Here is a 17,762-nt window from a genome sequence, read left to right on the forward strand (position 1 = left end):
CATTCTACAAAGCCAATCATTACCAATCCATGGAAAAGAAAATCGAAGAGGGGAGAGGATGGGGAAATCAGGAGGAGGAGGAGGAGATCAAAGGGGAGGGGTGATAAATCGGGAGGAGAGGGAATTTGAGGGGAGGGGAGATCAGGGAACAGTGAGATTGGGGGTAGGGGAGATAGGGACAGAGAAGATCAAAGAGGAAGGAAATTGGAGGGGAGCAGGAGATGGGGGGTGGTGGGGGGGAGTGGAATCAGGGGACTGTGAGATCAGAGGTTGGGGAAAACAGGGGAAAAGTAGGAGATCATGGAGAGGGGTTGGGGGCCATTGATTTGCTATGAGCGTGATTTATGCTCTTGGCAAAGGCCAGTTTCACACCATTTTATACATATTGCAGAAAAATATGGAATTTGAAAATCAGATCTGTCCCATCTCAAATAAAATATTTGGGAGGGCTGGCGGGGGGTGGGGCTAGCTTTTGATGAAAGATCATTGACCTGAAATGTTAACTTTGTTTCTCACTTTACAAATGCTGCTTGGCCTCAGAATGCCTGGCAATTTCTACTTTCACTTCTAATTGGTAGATATTTAATACATTCACGCCACGTTACTACCAGCCTTTCTTAAGCTAGACAATAATCTGCTTAAATTGGTGATCAAAAATCTATCTGTATAAAAACTTGAGATGTTTACGTGGCAATGTGCTGAACAAGTCTGACTCACCACTAACACCTGAGACAGAGTTTGGACTGGGCACCACCCTTTTTTCTGGCATTTCCGTTCAAATTTAAGCTGGATTGTTGGGATGAAAGTGTCAATTCTCTACTGGCTGTAAAGAGTCTTACATGAAATGGGCCAGTAACAGTTCCAGTTGGATGCAAAAGCTTTTGATGTGGCACTAGATGCAAAATGTTTTCCACTATCAAGCTATGACCTCCCTCCTCTGGAAAATCAGTGAGGGCTGATTTCCTGATATTTGAAGGCATGTGTACTTCCACTGAAAGACTCAGCGTACCTGGTAGCTCTTCATAAATCTCATCATCTGGCTCCTGGCCAATATTGGCTGTTGGATGAGGTATTCTTGGATCTCCAGGTCCTGCATCTACATCATCGTATGTCTCCTCCCACAGTGCTCCCACATTCCTCGCCTCTTCTTCCTCCTCCTCCTCTTCCTCCACTGGTATGAAGTTGGAATTCATGTCTGTGAGGAAAAACAGTCACATTGCAAATTAATGAGAAGAGTATGTCACTATGCTGCACAGTTGTTTCAAATGTTCAGAGATTTTATGGGTAATCATAGAATTGTTATAGCACATAAGGAGGTCATTCATCGCGTTGTGTCTGTGCCAGTTCTCCAAATGAATAATCCACACAGTGCCATTCTCCAGCTTCTCCCCATAACCCTGCACATTTTTCCTTTTCAGAAAATAATCCAATTCTCTCTTGAATGCCAACACACTGTCAGGTAGCACATTCCAGATCCTAACCTTGTCATTGTGTGAAAAGGTTTTTCATGTCATCATTGCTTCTTTTGCCATTATCTTAAATCTGCACCCTCTCGTTCTCGATCCTTTCACCAGGAGGAACACCTTTTCCCTATCCGCTTTGTTCAGGCCCCTTATAATTTTGAATACGTCTAACAAATCTCCTCTCAACTTTCTCTTTTCCAAGGGAAACAGTCCCAACTTTTCTAATCTATCCAAGTCACTGAAGCTCCCCACCCCTGGAAAATATGGGGAGCCAAATATGAAGAGGCATGATCTTAAAATTTGAGTTAGTCCGTTCAGGAGTAAAATCAGGAAGCACTATTCCACAGAAAGGAAGGTAGAAATCTGGAATTCTCTCCAAATTTAAGGAACCTCTTAAAGGAAGGTTGAGATAGAGTGGCAGAGAGGTTTAAGCAAAGGATTTCAGACCCAGGCAGCTAAAAGCACAGCAACCAATGGTGGAGGGATTAAAATCAAGGACGCATTAAAGGCCAGAATTGGAGAAGCAAAGAAATCTTGGAGCTGAAGAAAGTTACATACTTAGGGAGGGCTGAGTAATGGAGGGATTTGAAAACAAGAACTAGAGTTTTAAAATTGAGTTGAACTGGGAGCTAATGTAGGTCAGTGAACACAGCTAGGAGTGAAATGGGAATTGGTGCGAGTTAGGTTACAAGCAGCAGGGTTTTGGATGAGCACAACTTTATAGAGGTTGGAAGGTGGGAAACAGATGTACCAAAGGCACGGATGAGATTTTGTGTGCCAAATCCTCTCCATCAGGGATACAGCGGGATGCTGCCGATAATTAAGGAAACAGGGGAACCAGAGCATCTGTTTTATGCATCCTTTTGCTGTCTGGACAGAAACACTTCCCAAGCAGCTTATCACAAGCCTATAGATCGGATCTTTGCTCAGTCACACTTTCCCAATTTGTATCTACAAAAAGCAGCGAGCAGTGCCTGTGGTAAGTCTGAGAAATATTTACAGTCAAGCTCAGGCTAATAACACTCCAAATGATTTTACAGCAATAAAACAGAAGCAAAAAATCAATATGTTTCTCAACAACATTGACACGAAACACCCCATAAATTTAATTTGTATCAATCTACGCTTGCTACTTTTGAGTCAGCTCTGAGTTTATTCCTTGACTTTACATGGATTCCGTTTTATTTAATTCAACAAAATCAATATCATAAAACGCTGTCTGATCAAAGTATTTCTGGACAAAGGGAGCAAGTGTTTGCAGTTTTCCTCTTCATTCACTCATAGGTGGTTATTGCAGATGGCAATTATCACAGAGACAAGTTCATGTCCGAGTATAGCTTTAAATTGCAGCAATGAAAATCACATTGGTCGTTAAATCAGAAATGTCAGTAATTAGCCGGGGTCCTGATCAGATTAGAGAAATACGATCAAGACTGTTTCTAAGGCATATGTAGATGGGGATGGACCAGGAGCAGGGAGTGATTCTAAGCTGGAATCATTTTAATTAAAGGCTGTATTTGGTTCCTGATTCACTGCTAAGTATTACCTGTATTACAGCGTATGTTATTGCCCTCCCCTTTCTACAATTCTCTGAGATAATCTGCACTCCTCCAAGTCTGGCCTCTTGTGCATCCCTGATTCAAATCACTTTACCATTGGTGGCCATATCTTCAGCTGCCTGGAGCCTAAGATCTGGAATTCACTCCCTGAATCTCTCCTCCTCCTCCTCCTCCTCCTCCCCCCCACCCCCCGCCACCCCCCTGCCCCCCGCCCTTCTTTCTTTAAGGCTCATTTTAAAACCCACCTCTTTGACCAAGCTTTTAATCAGCTGTCCTAAACAGTATCTCCTTATGTGGCTCAGTGGCAAATTTTACTTGATAATAAAAGTCCTGTGAAGCACCCTGAGATGTTTTACAATATTAAAAATGCTATATAAATGCAAGTTGCTGTTATTATTTTACAGATTATTTGAAACAAAGAGAGAAAGATGTTTCTCTGACACTGACCCTCAACTCCAGCTCTAAACCCACCAATCGCCACCCACTGTTCCAGCTCTTGTACAGAAGTCTGCTGGCAACAAGTATCCAGCTCATTCAATAATTAAAGAATCTTACAGCACAGAAGGCGACCATTTGGCCCATCTGTGCCAGTTCCTTGAAACAGCTATCCAATCAGTTCCATTCCCCCCTTGCTCTTTCCCCATTGAACTGCAAACTTTTCCCCTCAAGTATTTATTCAATTCTCTTTTGAAAGTTAACACTGAATTTGCTTCCACGACCTTTCAGGCATCACATTCCAGATCAAAATAACTCACCGCGTAAAAAAAAAATTCTCATCTCCCATCTCCCCTGGATTTTTTGCAACCATCTCAAATTTGTGCCCTCTGGTTACTGACTCTCATACCAGTGGAAAGTTTCTCCTTATTTACTCTGTGAAAACCATTTATAATTTTGAGTAGCTCTATTAAATTTCCCCTTAACCTCTCTGCTCTAAGGAGAACAATTACAGCTTCTCTCGTCTCTCCTGATGACTTAAATTCCACAGCCCTGGTGTCATTTTAGTAAATCTCTTCTGCACCCTCTCCAAGGCCTCCCTCCCAATGTGTGCTGCCCTGAACTGGGCATAATTCTCCAGCTGGGGCTTAAGCAGTGATTTATAATTGCTTACTGTAACTTCCTTGCTTTTGTACTATGTCTCTATTTATAAAACCAAGGATTCTGAATGTGTTACTCGGGCCTAATGGCTGTAGAATGATCATCTCTAAGATTAAGTGTCTTCAAAGGAAAACATTGGGAAAAGAAAATGAACTACAGGCGTGATGGGGCGAGGTACTTCCACTAAAAATTGTTTTTAATTAGCAACAAACTTCAAACTTTTATTACTTTAATCAGTGGAACGAAATGTTTAATTAGAAAGTGAATTTTTCAGCACTGACTAATATTCAGCTCACTGGGGTTTTGAAGCAAAGATGGACTGTGCTCATTTAAAATTTAATTGAAAAGTAAATGTGATTTAAAATAAAAGTCAAATTACAATTTTTAAAAGAACCAGAGAATTTAGGTACAAGTGATTTAAAACATATTTAAGTACAGTAGACAGATGGAAGTGTTGTTGTTTATAAAAACAAGCTGGTTCTCTATGATGTGACTCTGGGATGGATTCCCTTTGTTGAGGTGAGGTACAGAGATTATGGGCAGTTGCTTTTTGGTGTCTCGCTGGATTGGCACCCGAACAGCTCCTCCCCTTAGGGGCAAAAGGTTTGATAACTGAGGTACTTCATAGCAGCTTTTTCCCATTCTAAGTTCATCTATTCATGTTCATAATGGAGGCTACCTGAGTAAACATGACACACTGTAATTATGTGTTCGCATGAGTACAGACATTTAAGCATCACTCTTGGTAGGAGGGTGAAATCACAGTGTGACCAGTTTACATAGAAAATGCCCAATATAGATATAGACAGGGGAACTTGGAACGAAAAAACTAAAAATTATGACAGACAGTGGTTAGAATGTGAAACTTGATACCACAGGGAGTGGTTGAAGTGAATAGTACAGATGCAGATAAGGAGAAGTGACATAAGTAAATCAGGGAGAAGGGAATAGCAGGATATTCTGATAGGATGAGATGAAAGATGGGAGGAGGTTCATGTGGAGTATAAACAGGGCATGGACAAGTTGGGCCGAATGGCCTGTTTCTGTGCTGCAATTTGTAAAAATTCATTCATCGGATGTGGGCGTCGCTGGCTGGGCCAGCATTTATTGCCCATTCCTAATTGCCCTTGAGAAAGTGGTGGTGAGCTGCCTTCTTGAACCGCTGCAGTCCATATGGTGTAGGTACACCCACAGTGCTGTTAGGGAGGGAGTTCCAGGATTTTGACTCAGCGACAGTGAAGGAACGGCGATATATTTCCAAGTCAGGGTGGTCAGTGGCTTGGAGGGGAACTTGCAGGTGGTGGTGGTGTTCCCGTGTGTCTGCTGCCCTTGTCCTTCTAGATGGTAGTGGTTGTGGGTTTGGAAGGTGCTACCTAGAGGGTGAGTTCCTGCGGTGCATCTTGTAGATGGTACACACTGCTGCTAATGTGCATTGGTGGTGGAGGGAGTGAATGTTTGTGGAAGGGGTGCCAATAAAGCGGGCTGCTTTGTCCTGGATGGTGTCAAGCTTCTTGAGTGTTGTGGGAGCTGCACTCATCCAGGCAAGTGGAGAGAATTCCATCACACTCCTGACTTGTGCCTTATAGATGGTAGACGGGCTTCAGGAGGCAGGAGGTGAGTTACTCACCATAGGGTTTTGATCCAGTGACAGTGAAGAAACGGCAATAAGTTTCCAAGTCAGGATTGCGAGTGGCTTGGAGGGGAACTTCCAAGTGGTGCTTCTAGCCTCTGACCTGCTCTTGTAGCCACGGTATTTAAATGGTTAGTCCAGTTCAGTTCCTGGTCAATGGTAACCCCCAGGATATTGATAGTGGGGCATTCAGTGATGGTAATGCTGTTGGATGTCAAGGGCAGATGGTTAGATTCTCTCTTGTTGGAGCCGGTAATTGCCTGGTACTATGTGGCATGAATGTTACTTGTCAGCCCAAGCCTGGATATTGTCCAGGTCTTGCTGCATTTGGACATGGACTGCTCCAGTATCTGAGTCGCTGTGAATGGTGCTGAACACCCCCACTTCTGACCTTGCAAAGTAAGGAAGGTCATTGATGAAGCAGCTGAAGATTGTTGGGCCTAGGACACTATCCTGAGGAACTCCTGCAGTGATGTCCTGGAGCTGAGATGACTGACCTCCAACAACCACAACCATCTTCCTTTATGCTAGGTATGACTCCAACCAGCGGAGAGTTTTCCCTCTGATTCCCATTGACTCCAGTTTTGCTAGGGCTCCTTGATGCCACACTCGGTCAAATGCTGCCTTGATGTCACGGGCAGTCACTCTCACCTCACATTATTCTATGTAACGCATGATTTTAAAAAGAGGACTACACTGTCTGATCCAATTGTTTCTTGCCTTGGTTCACCTGATGACTTACTCCTTGGTATTAATTCCCCATGTGCTGTGCACCATGAGATTAATTAGCATTTATTTTCTAAGAGTGTTTAGTAAGTGTTGGAAGGACACTTGTCCTATTAATTAGACACTGTTGGGAGTAAAGATAGACTTGTCAAAAACTGTAGCATTGAAGTCACATACTCTAAGGCACATTCCTGCTCCAGCAGATGAAAGCTAATATCCACACTAGAGTTACTGTACATCTGGGACAACATTCCCAGCAATAAACAAAGACTTGCATTTCTATAGTGCCTTTCAGGACCTCAGGGTGTCACAAATGTGCTTTACTGCCGAGAAAGACACTGTTGAAAATGGCAGCCAATTTGCACACAGCAAGCTCCCACAAATAGCAATGTGATAGTGACCAGGTAATCAGTTTTTTTTATTATTGACTGAAGGATAAATATTGCCCAGAACTCTCTGCTCTTCTTTGAAATAGCGCTGTTGAGTTATGTCCACCAGAGGGCACACAGGGCCTCAGTTTAACATCTCATCTGAAAGACAACACCTCCAATAATTTAACACTCCTTCAATTTTGGCACAGGCAGTATCAGTCTGGAATTTTGGGCTCAAGTCTTCAAATAGGTCTTCTGACACAGAGGCTACCCACAAAGCCACAGCTGCTACTTAATGATTGGGGAAAGTCCATGTCAGGTTGGGCAAGTTTGTGTGGGGTGTCACTGCTGGTGTTTTTCTCTGACCTGATATAGCCCCACCACACCATGCCACCAACACTGCCCCCCAGCCCCTCACCCCACCACTGGTGGCCATGTCTTAACTGCCAAGTTCTGGAACTCCCTCCCTAAACCTCTCTGTCTCTACCTCCTCCTCATCCGTCAGACTCTCCTCAGAAGACAAATCTGACCAACACCACTTAATCTTTCCTTCTTTGACTGGACATCTGTATTCCCTCCCACCACCGAGGTGCAGTGGGATGTTTCTCTATGTTGAAAGAGTTAAGTAAATACAAGCTGTTGTTTTGTCCAGTGTTTATAGGTTGATGCAGTTTCGTGAAGTGCAAACAGCAGCTCTGGTGTTCCTTTGATAAATAATCACATTTTAAGCTCAGGACAAAGGTTAGTGCATGGGAGTTAGAGGATAAACATGGAAGTTGAATGGATAGCAAATTGGCAAAGATGATTAGGATGAAAGGATAGTTACTCAGATTGCTAGAAGGTAGCAAGTGGTCCACAAGGATCAGTCTGAGGACCACTGTCATTAGTCACTTACAATATTGTAACTCAAAATCAAACTATGCAGATAGTAGCAAACTCAGATGGGAATGGGTGGGGGAGGAGTGGATAACACTGAGGAAGATGCACTTTGATAGGAAATATCACCTAATCCTTAGAAAAGGAGAAACTGAACCATTAAATCCTGATGGGCTCAGGGATAATTGGCTTTAAGTGACACATTAATGTGCTTAATTGATATTGCACCAATGGTAAGGATACTCTCATCAGACCTTTTCCACCCAAAACTAAATTAGGGACAGTTTTCCCATGCTGGGAATCAGACACGGGGATTCCCAACCACTTCTCCCAGCCACCGCACCTCCCCCCACAATTCATGTACACTAGGGTTGCCAAACCGCCCGGAACAGCCAGGAGTCTACGGGCAGTGGCACCAAATCTCCTGGTGGCTAAAGAAATCAGTCATGGAGATTGGGACATGCCTGCTTCTTTGTTTGCCTGTATCTATCCTGTGCATGTCTGCTATGATGTCATCATGTTCCGCAACGTCAGCAGCGCAGGGAGCGAGGGGATTGGTGGGGTGTAAGTGGGGAGAAGGCAGGGGGGGTAGAATGGCAAAGGAAGCAAGGAAGCAGAGTGAAGGGTGCAGGGAAGCGGGCAATCCTTTGGCCTGTGGCATCTTTAATGCCAGGATCTGACACTGCATGTGTGGGGCCTGAGCCCTCAGTGCTTTGTTTGCAGTGGCAACAATCACAGCCATTTTTAAAGAGGTTGATGGTGGTTGCCCAGGAAAAGGTAATCAGGTACTATTTTTCAAAATTATTTTTGATGGGGCCAAAGGGAGGCTCAACACCAGCCTGTTTGCATCCCCTCCTCCAAAATACACTCCCCATACATTCAATGCTCTCCTTAAAAAGTTGTTGTTGTGCGGCCCCATTTCTTCAAAGCGATGTTTCTTTTAATACTTTTGCATGACTGCTCACACTATGTATTAAACATGGAACAAGGCCTGTGCAACACCTTCTGCTACAGTGCAGCCACATATGGGAACATTACTGCCAAGAGGTCCTACCAGTTGGCTGGCCTGGTGTAAGAGCTGACCATCTGAAACTAGTGGATTATAGTGGAGTGCCCGTTTGGTGGGTATAACTCAAACTTTATTATTGTTTCCTCCTTGATTTCCACCAACAGAGGAACTAGTTTCACCCGCTCACGCCACACCGTCAGTTTTTCCTGATGTCACCACCAGGAGCTTACTGTAACATCACTTCTGTCAACGCCTCCCAAAATATGTCAGCTGGCAAACTTAATGCCCTCTCCAGCACACTCCATTAAATTCCACCCAATGTTTCTACTTGTGGGAGTATCCAAAAAACTAGGGCTCATAAATACAAGACAGCATATCCAATAGTGAAGTCAGGAGGAATTTCTTTACCCAGAAGGCAGTTAGAATATGGAACTTGTTACCACAGCAAGTGATTGAGGAGAATAGCTTAAAGGTTTTATTTTCAAGGCGAGACAGGTTAGAGAGAAAAGGGAATAGAAAGATTTGCTCCAAGACTAAGGTGAGACAGATGGAAAAGGAGGAGTCTCATAAAGTATAAACACCAGGGCAGACTAGTTGGGCCAAATGGTTTGGAGTCATACCTAACACAAAGGAAGATGGTTGTGGTTGTTGGAGGTCAGTCTTCTCAGCTCCAGGACATCACTGCAGGAGTTCCTCAGGATAGTGTCCTAGGCCCAACCATCTTCAACTGCTTCATCAATGACCTTCCTTCCATCATAAGGTCAGAAGTGGGGATGTTCGCTGATGATTGCACAATGTTCAACACCATTCGTGGCTCCTCAGATACTGAAGCAGTCCATGTCCAAATGCAGCAAGACCTGGACAATATCCAAGTTTTGGCTGACAAGTGGCAAATAATATTCACACCACACAAGTGCGAGGTAATGCCCATCTCCAACAAGAAAGAACCTAACCATCGCCCCCTGACATTCAATGGCATTACTATCACTGAATCCCCCATTATCAACATCTTGGGGTTACCATTGACTAGAAATTGAACTGGACTAGCCATATAAATACTGTGGCTACAAGAGCAGGTTGGAGACTAGGAATCCTGCAGTGAGTAACTCATTTCCTGACTCCCCAAAACCTGTCCACCATCTAAAAGGCACAAGTCAGAATTGTGATGGAACACTCCCCACTTGCCTGGATGAGTGCAGCTCCCACAACACTCAAGAAGCTTGACACCATCCAGGACAAAGCAGCCCACTTGATTGGCACCCCATCCACAAACATTCACTCGCTCCACCACCAACGCACAGTAGCAGCAGTGTGTACCATCTACAAGATGCACAGCAGGAACTCACCAAGGCTCCTTAGATAGCACCTTCCAAACCCATGGCCACTACTCTCCAGAAGAACAAGGGCAGCAGATAGATGGGAACACCACCACCTGGAGTTCCCCTCCAAGCTGCTCATCTTCCTGACTCGGAAACATGTTTCCATTCCTTCAGTGTCACTGGGTCAAAATCTTGGAACTCCCTCCCTAACAGCACTGTGGGTGTATTTACACCACTCGGACTGCCGCAGTTCATGAAGGCAGCTCACCAACACATGATTATCAAGGGCAATTAAGGATGGGCAATAAATGCTGACCCAACCAGCGACACCCACATCCCATGAATGAATAAAAATAAATAAATGTTTGTTTCTCTATCGTTGAATTAAATTTGACACAAAACCACAGAAACAAACTTTAGCGCAGGTGACCAGAAGCTTCATCAAAGGGATGGGTTTTAAGAAGCGTCCCAAAGGAGGAGAGAGAGCTGGGCAGAGGGAGAGCTGTCAGGAGGGAACCCCAAGCTGCTGATGCCATGGCCACCAATGGGAGAGCAATCAGAACTGTGAATGCTCAAGAGGCCAGGACTGGAGAGATCTTGGAGGGTGTTAGGGCTGGAGAGGTTACAGAGGTAGGGAGCAGCAGTGCCACAGAAGAATTTGAAAACAAGGATGAAATTTTGAAATGGAGGCATAGCCAGACTGATGCTAATGTAGGTCAGTGAGCGTAGGGGACAATGATTCTGTGCAAATTAGGATATTGGCAGCAGAGTTTTGGACAAACTGAGGTTTGCTGAAGGTGTGGGATGGGAAAATCAGCCAGGAGAGCATTGGAACAGTTGTGTTTGGGGGTAACAAAAGCATGGGTGAGGGTTTTAGCAGCAGATGAGCTGAGACAGGCAATGTTCCTGATCTAAAAAGCTGATCACTCTTACTTGTGTAGACAGCCTGACTTGCTAAAAACAGGACGCTGTTCACGGAAGCATAACGCAGGAGACTTGTCGTTGTAGTCACCCTCATTCTAGGTGTTGAATAAATGCCATGTTTTTCCTCGTTACATAATAGCTTGCTCAATCCTTTTATGCATCAGCTTGTCTACTATGGTGAGCACACAGCTCCAACAACCACAAACACACCAAACACACACCCAAATGTGTACTGGAGTTGGCATGGAGATATTTACCAGCAGGATATGAGAGTGCACACTCACCATTTACCCTGGGGAGTACAGTTTGGAGCTGACAATCTCTGCCTCCCTACAGAATTCCACAACAGATAAATGCATTTTTACCTTTGAGCACAAAGGAGATATGATCCACCCACTCCTTGGCTTCCCGATGGCTTGATGCAGTAAACTGGAAAGAGAAAGAATTATTTGTCAGATGGGAACAATCTGCATCTCCTCTCCTGTATTTTACTTCAATTTTACCAAGTAAACCTCCACAACTGAAATTGCAAGAAACTAAAATATGTATAGAAACATCAATGAACATATAACATGTCACAATGCAGTAGAGAGAAATAAGAAGGTGACTTGCATTTCTGCAGCACCTTTCACAGCTTCAGGATGTCCCAAAGCACTTTACAGCCAATGCAAATTTTTTTTGAAATGTGGCGACTACTGTAATGTAGGAAACACAACAGCCAATTTGTACACAGCAAGATCCCGCAAAGAGCAATGAGATAATGACCAGACAATCTGTTTCTTTTTAATGTCTGTTCAGGGATAAATATTGACCAGGGTACTAGGGAGAACTGCCTTACTCTTCTTCAAAATAGGTCCACGGGATCTTTTAGGTGGATCGAAGAAGACAAACAAGCCACCAGTCTATCTTCCGATGTCCTCCACTCCCATCCCCACCTCAAATGCCCCCCACCCAATCATCTTACCTGTTCCAACACTCAATTAGATCATGGCTGAATTGTATCTTATCTCCATCTACCCATCCTGGTGCTGTAATCCTTAATGCTCTTACCCAACATAAATCTCTCCAATCTCAATCTTGAACATTCCATCTGAACCTCAGCACCACCGTCTTTTGCAGGGATGTCAGTTCCAGATATCAACTACCCTTTGGGCAGAGAAAATAACAAGAACTAGGAGCAGGCCGTAAGGCCCATTGAGCCTGTTCTGCCATTCAATAAGATCATGGCTGAGCTTTCACATCAGCTCCATTTTCCCATTCTATCCCTCAATTCCCTCAGTTCCCAAATGTGTAAACGTTCTTTGTTTTAAATATATTCATCACCTGAGCATCCACAGTTCTCTGGGGTAGAGAATTCCAAAGATTTACAGCCCTCTAAGTGAAGTCTTTGCTCCTAATCTCAGACCGAAATGGCCAACCCCTTATCATGAAACTCTGACCTCCAGTTCTAGATTCTACAGTCGGGGAAGCAGCCTCTCAGTTGGATGTAGGCGTTGTTGGCTAGGGAAGCATTTACTGCCCTTGTTTAGAGGGCATTTAAGAGTCACATGTAGGCTACATGTAGGTTGACAGATTTCCTTTCCTAAAGGACATTAGTGAACCAGATGAGTTTTTAAATGACAATCGACAATTAGACTTTTAATTTCAGATTTTTATTGAATTCAATTTCACCATCTGCCATGGTGGGATTCGAACCCAGAGCATTACCCTGGGTCACTGGATTACTAGTCCAGCGATAAAACCACTACGGCATCGCCTCTCCTTAAAGCCCTGTTAGGCCCTTTAAGAATGATACATATTTCAATAAGATCACCTCTCATTCTTCTAAACGCTACAGGATATCAGCCCAATCTACTCAATCTCTCCTCATAGAAGAATCCCGATTCAAGGAATCCCTTGAATTTAGGAGATTGTTCCTTTGGTAAGGAGACCCGCCCCATTCACAGTTCTCCAGGTTCAGTCTCTTTAAGATCCTGAGCAGAGAAATGTTTCCTGACCTCACCCCTGAATGGCTGAGCTCTAATTTTAAAGTTTTTTTAAAAAAATTTATTCTGGGGATGTGGGCGTTGTTGGCTAGGCCAGCATCTATTGCCCATCCCCAATTGTCCTTGAGAAGGTGGCAGTAAGCTGCCTTCTTGAACCGCTGCAATCCATGTGGTGTAGGTACACCCACGGTGCTGTTAGGAAGGGAGTTCCAGGATTTTGACCCAGTGACAGTGAAGGAACGGCGATTATGCCCCCAATTGTTTTTGATTTGTCCATCAGAGGAGATAGTTTCCCTGTACCTACTCTATGAATCCTTTTATTACTTTAAAGGCTTTGATTAAATCACCTGTCAACCTTCCAAACTCAAGGGAATAGAAGTAAAATTTGTGCAACCTGGCCTCATATTTGACCCTTTAATTTGTGGTTTCTTTGAGAGTAAAATCTTGGGAAGAGGAGAGACAGATGGACGACACACTTAGTTGTACACTAAGTGCATCCTCAAACTTTCATCCTATTGCTGCGCGCACATTAGCAATGATGACAAATACACAGCACTGTGCAGAAATTGCAGATACACCCCATTTTAAAAAAAAAGAGTTAAACATTTCAATTAGGAAGTTAGCCCACCTCCTGAAATATTATACATCTTCAACAGCAATCTATCACTAGTGCCTCTCCTTCATTCTGGCTAATAATCACACTCACTATAAACCTAATTATACCCAATTTATAGATGCTTGAGGTGGCGCCAGAGGAATCTGATATTGTGGCAGGGAATGCACTGAGAATCTAATTCAGTGCACCAAGGATCACTCTGGTGAATGTATATACGTCAGCCACAGAGACAGCTCAGCAGACACAAATTTCAACTTGTTTATTTAAAATCGATTTTGCTTTTAACGGGGAGCGAATCCCAGAGGAGCAGGAGACTGCAGTGAAGAATGCGATGGAGTGAGATCCCCACCGTTACCCACAGCAGAGTCTTAAGGAGGAGGTGAAACAGGGGAAGGGTGGAGACAGTACCGAGTGTTTCCCTGCCTAAGGGAGGAGAGCACGGGTGTCAGTCACTTGCTGCGATGCTTTGGTGTCATTCCTACTACAAACTCTGAAAAGAAAGAGAGCACCCTTTATGTGGTTCCCTCTGTTAATTGTTCCAGCGACCAAAGAACAACTTGCATTTATCTAGAACATTTAATACAGTAAAAACATCCCAAGGTGTTTCACAGGAGTGATCTCAGACAAAATTTGACACTGAACTCCATTCCCACATAAGGAGATATTAGGACAGATAACCAGAAACTTTGTCAGAGGTAAGTTTTAAGGAGAATCTTAAAAGGAAGAAAGGGAAGCACAGAGGTGACATGAAGAATGGCTGTGTGCCTCAACTTTATTTTAGTACACTGGGGACAAATATTACACTATTACCTTAATCTCATAGCAATGTTACCATTATCGAGTTCCACCCTTAAAGGTGAAAGGGTTGATGAGCATTATGGTGGCCATCCTATGCCATTAACTGGATTCGTAACTTCCAATGAGCAACAGCTATCTATTATTTGTCATGACTTAGTGGGAAACACTCTCACCATTGAGACAGACCTTCTCCACAGACTTCATTACATATTCCAAGCTGACATTCCTATTGCAGCCCTGAGGGAGAGCTGCACTGTCAGAGGTTCCATCTTTCGGATGAGATGTTAAGCTGGGGTCATGCCTGCTCTCTCAGATGGATGTAAATGATCCCCTAGTACTATTTCAAGTAACAGCATGGGAGATTTCCTAGATAATCTGGTCATTATCTAATTGCTATTTGTGGGAGCTTGCTGTGCGCAAATTGGCTGCTGTGTTTCCTGCATTACATTCTTACAAAATGCTTCATTGGCTTTAAAAAGCACTATTGGATGTTCAGAGATTGTGAAAAGAGCTATATAAATGCAGGCCATTTTCATCCAAATATTTTGAAGCTGCTTAATTGAACACTTTCCAGATCCTCACAGTTGCAAAGATATTCCACAAAACGGGGGAGTTGGTACCTGATACACCTTCTTATCTGAACTAATGATCTCAAAGCAGGCATTCTTCTTGGAATCTTTGCGGAGGGTTGGGGCCAGGTAAGCGTCGTAGAGGTAAAAGGCGCCTCTCTGCTGCTTATCTGCAAGAAACCAGAGAAACTGACTGAACAAAGAATGGAAACACCACAACAAAGTGGAGCTGGGTTACATTTCTTGTTCTTTATTCTTTCATTTGATGTGGGCATCAGTAACAAGGCCAGCTTGTTACCCATCCTTAATTGCCCTCGACAACTAAGTGAACTGCTAGGCCATTTCAGAGGGCAGTTAAGATTCAACCACATTGCTGTGGGTCTGGAGTCACATGCAGGCCAGACCAGGTAAGAATGGCAGATTCCCTTCCCTAAAGGGAATTAGATGAGTTTTAATAACAATCATAATAGTTGTCATGGTCACCATTACTGAGACTAGCTTTAAACTCCAGATTTATTAATTGAATTTAAATTCTACCAGTTTCCATGGTGGGATTTGAACCAGTTTCTCCAGAACATTCGCCTGGGCCTCTGGATTACTAGTCCAGTGACATTACCATTACACTAGCATCTCCCCATTTTCAGAGTTCCATTGTGAAAACTCAGAGGTCTAAAAATCCAAACAGACAACAGCATTTTCTACCTCAAAGTGGTTAACTCCTTACTGCTCTCTGAAATGGCCGAACAAGCCATTCAGTCGCACAAAATCTCAGGGCGATTAAGGAAGAGGCAATGAATGCCATTTTTGCCAGAGGCAAGTACATCTTGCAAATATTAAGATGCATATCCCTGGTGAATGTAAAAAGGGGTTTAAGAGATTTACATTTCAGCAGGAGTCCCATGTAAAAGACCGTGAGGACATTGCGAGGGTTTCACTGATACCTTTCTCGTTGCCATAGTAATAGAACATATTCGTGTTCAACACACAGAAACGCCTCTGCCACTCGGAACCAAAGAAACTGTGATCTAAAGAAAAGTAAATGGAAGAACAGTCAAAATTTAATTTTCAAAAGGATTTAATTGAGAGATGTTAAAATGAACCGGCATCATTCTACCCACCTCCCCCAACCCACCCACCCCTCCCCAACCCACCCCCCACCCACCACCAACCCCCCCCTCCACCCGCCCCCCAACCGCCCCCCCCCCCCACCTCCACCCGCCCCCCCCCCTCCACACCCCCTCCACCCAACGCCTCCAACCCCCACCCCCCCTTCCAACCCCCCCCAACAACCCCCCGTCCACCCCACCCCCACCCCCCCTCTTACCCCCCCCCTCCACCCCACCCCCACCACCCAACCCCCTCCAACCCCCACCCCCCAACCGCCCCCAACCCCCTCCACCTCCCCCCACCGCCCCCCTCCGCCTCCCTCTCCCAGATCCATTTCCAATTCACCCACCATCCACCACCAACCCCTTTCCCACCCACCCCAGCACAATGAATCTGAGGACAGGATCAGGATTGATTTTGATATCCTCCAATAACAACAACTTGCATTTCTATAGCATCTTTAATGTAGTAAAACATCGCAAGGTGCAGCTGAAGTTGTAGCCTCCAATGGTGGAGCAATTAAAATTGGGGAGGTGCATGAGGCCAGAATTGGAAGAGTGCAGAGATCTTGGCGGGTTGTAGGGACTGTACAGATTTCAACGATAGGGAGGGATGAGGCCATGGAGGGACTGAACACGAGGGTGAGTTTTTGAAAAAAAAAACTGATGCATTGTTAGACCAGGTGCTAACACAGGGGATTTTGTACGAGTGAGGATGTGGGGGCAGCAGAGTTTTGGATGAGCTCAAGTTTACAGAAGGTGGAAGAAGGGAGGTCGGCCGAGACAGTGTTTGAATAGTCTGGGGGTAACAAAGGCAGCAATGAGGGATTCAGCAGGTGAACAGTCTGCTGACACAAGCAGTCAAAGTCAGACATGAAGAATACGGGCAGGAGATGGCAGGAGAACAGGATGGGCCCTGGTCTTTTAACCAGTAATTCCCACATTCCTACAGCTCAGATTCCATCACTGTTTGCTCATTGCATGATCTGTTTCCTGTGACCAGATGTTTGAGGTGATAGCAACCTAAAGGATTTTTCCTTCCCAGGAAAAGCTGATTCTAGCAAATTTTCCACAATGGGCAAGAGTGAAAATTCTAGGGAGACAAGGTTCAAATTAGAGAGTGGGGTTGGGGGGGGGGTGGGGTGGAGTGGAGAGTCATAGAAACATAGAAGCTAGGAGAAGTAGGCCATTTGGCCCCTCAAGTCTGCTCTGTCATTCAACATGATCATGGCTGATCCTCTATCTCAATACAATATTCCCGTTTTCTCTCTCTATACCCCTTGATGTCCCAAATATCCAAAAAATTAACAATTTCTTTCTTGAATATACTCAGTGGCCTGGCCTCCACAGCTTCTGTGGTAGAGAATTCCACAGGTTGACCACCCTCTGAGTGAAGAAATATTTCCTCGTCTCAGTCCTAAATGGCTTAAATATCCTGAGACTGTGGCCCCTGGTTCTAGACTCTCCCAACCAGGGGAAACATCCTCCCTTCATCCAGTCTAGCCCTGTTGGAATTTTATACGTTTCAATCAGATCCCCTCTCATTCTTCTAAATTCTAGTGAATACAGGCCCAGTTGAACCAATCTCTCCTCATACAACAGTCCTGCCATCCCCAGTATCAGCCTAGTGAACCTTCGCTGCACTCCCCCTCTATGGCAAGTATATCCTTCCTAAGGTAGGGAGACCAAACCGCAAGCAATACTCCTGGTGTTGTC

General features: G+C 44.4%; 1 protein-coding gene across 3 annotated transcripts in view; it reads right to left on the bottom strand.

The window, feature by feature from the left end:
• LOC121269082 (src kinase-associated phosphoprotein 1-like) overlaps nt 1-17,762 on the bottom strand; it is a 369,549-nt gene that overhangs the window by 124,771 nt on the left and 227,016 nt on the right. For all 3 annotated transcript variants that reach the window (XM_041173528.1, XM_041173527.1, XM_041173530.1), the window contains 4 exons: nt 15,882-15,965; nt 14,992-15,110; nt 11,338-11,401; nt 1,010-1,195 (listed from right to left, as the gene is read on the bottom strand). In XM_041173528.1, coding sequence (XP_041029462.1) covers nt 1,010-1,195; nt 11,338-11,401; nt 14,992-15,110; nt 15,882-15,965 — 453 coding nt within the window. The remainder of the gene's footprint in view (nt 1-1,009; nt 1,196-11,337; nt 11,402-14,991; nt 15,111-15,881; nt 15,966-17,762) is intronic.

This window comes from Carcharodon carcharias, chromosome 23 (genome assembly GCF_017639515.1).
Source record: "Carcharodon carcharias isolate sCarCar2 chromosome 23, sCarCar2.pri, whole genome shotgun sequence".
Taxonomy (NCBI): Eukaryota; Metazoa; Chordata; class Chondrichthyes; order Lamniformes; family Lamnidae; genus Carcharodon; species Carcharodon carcharias.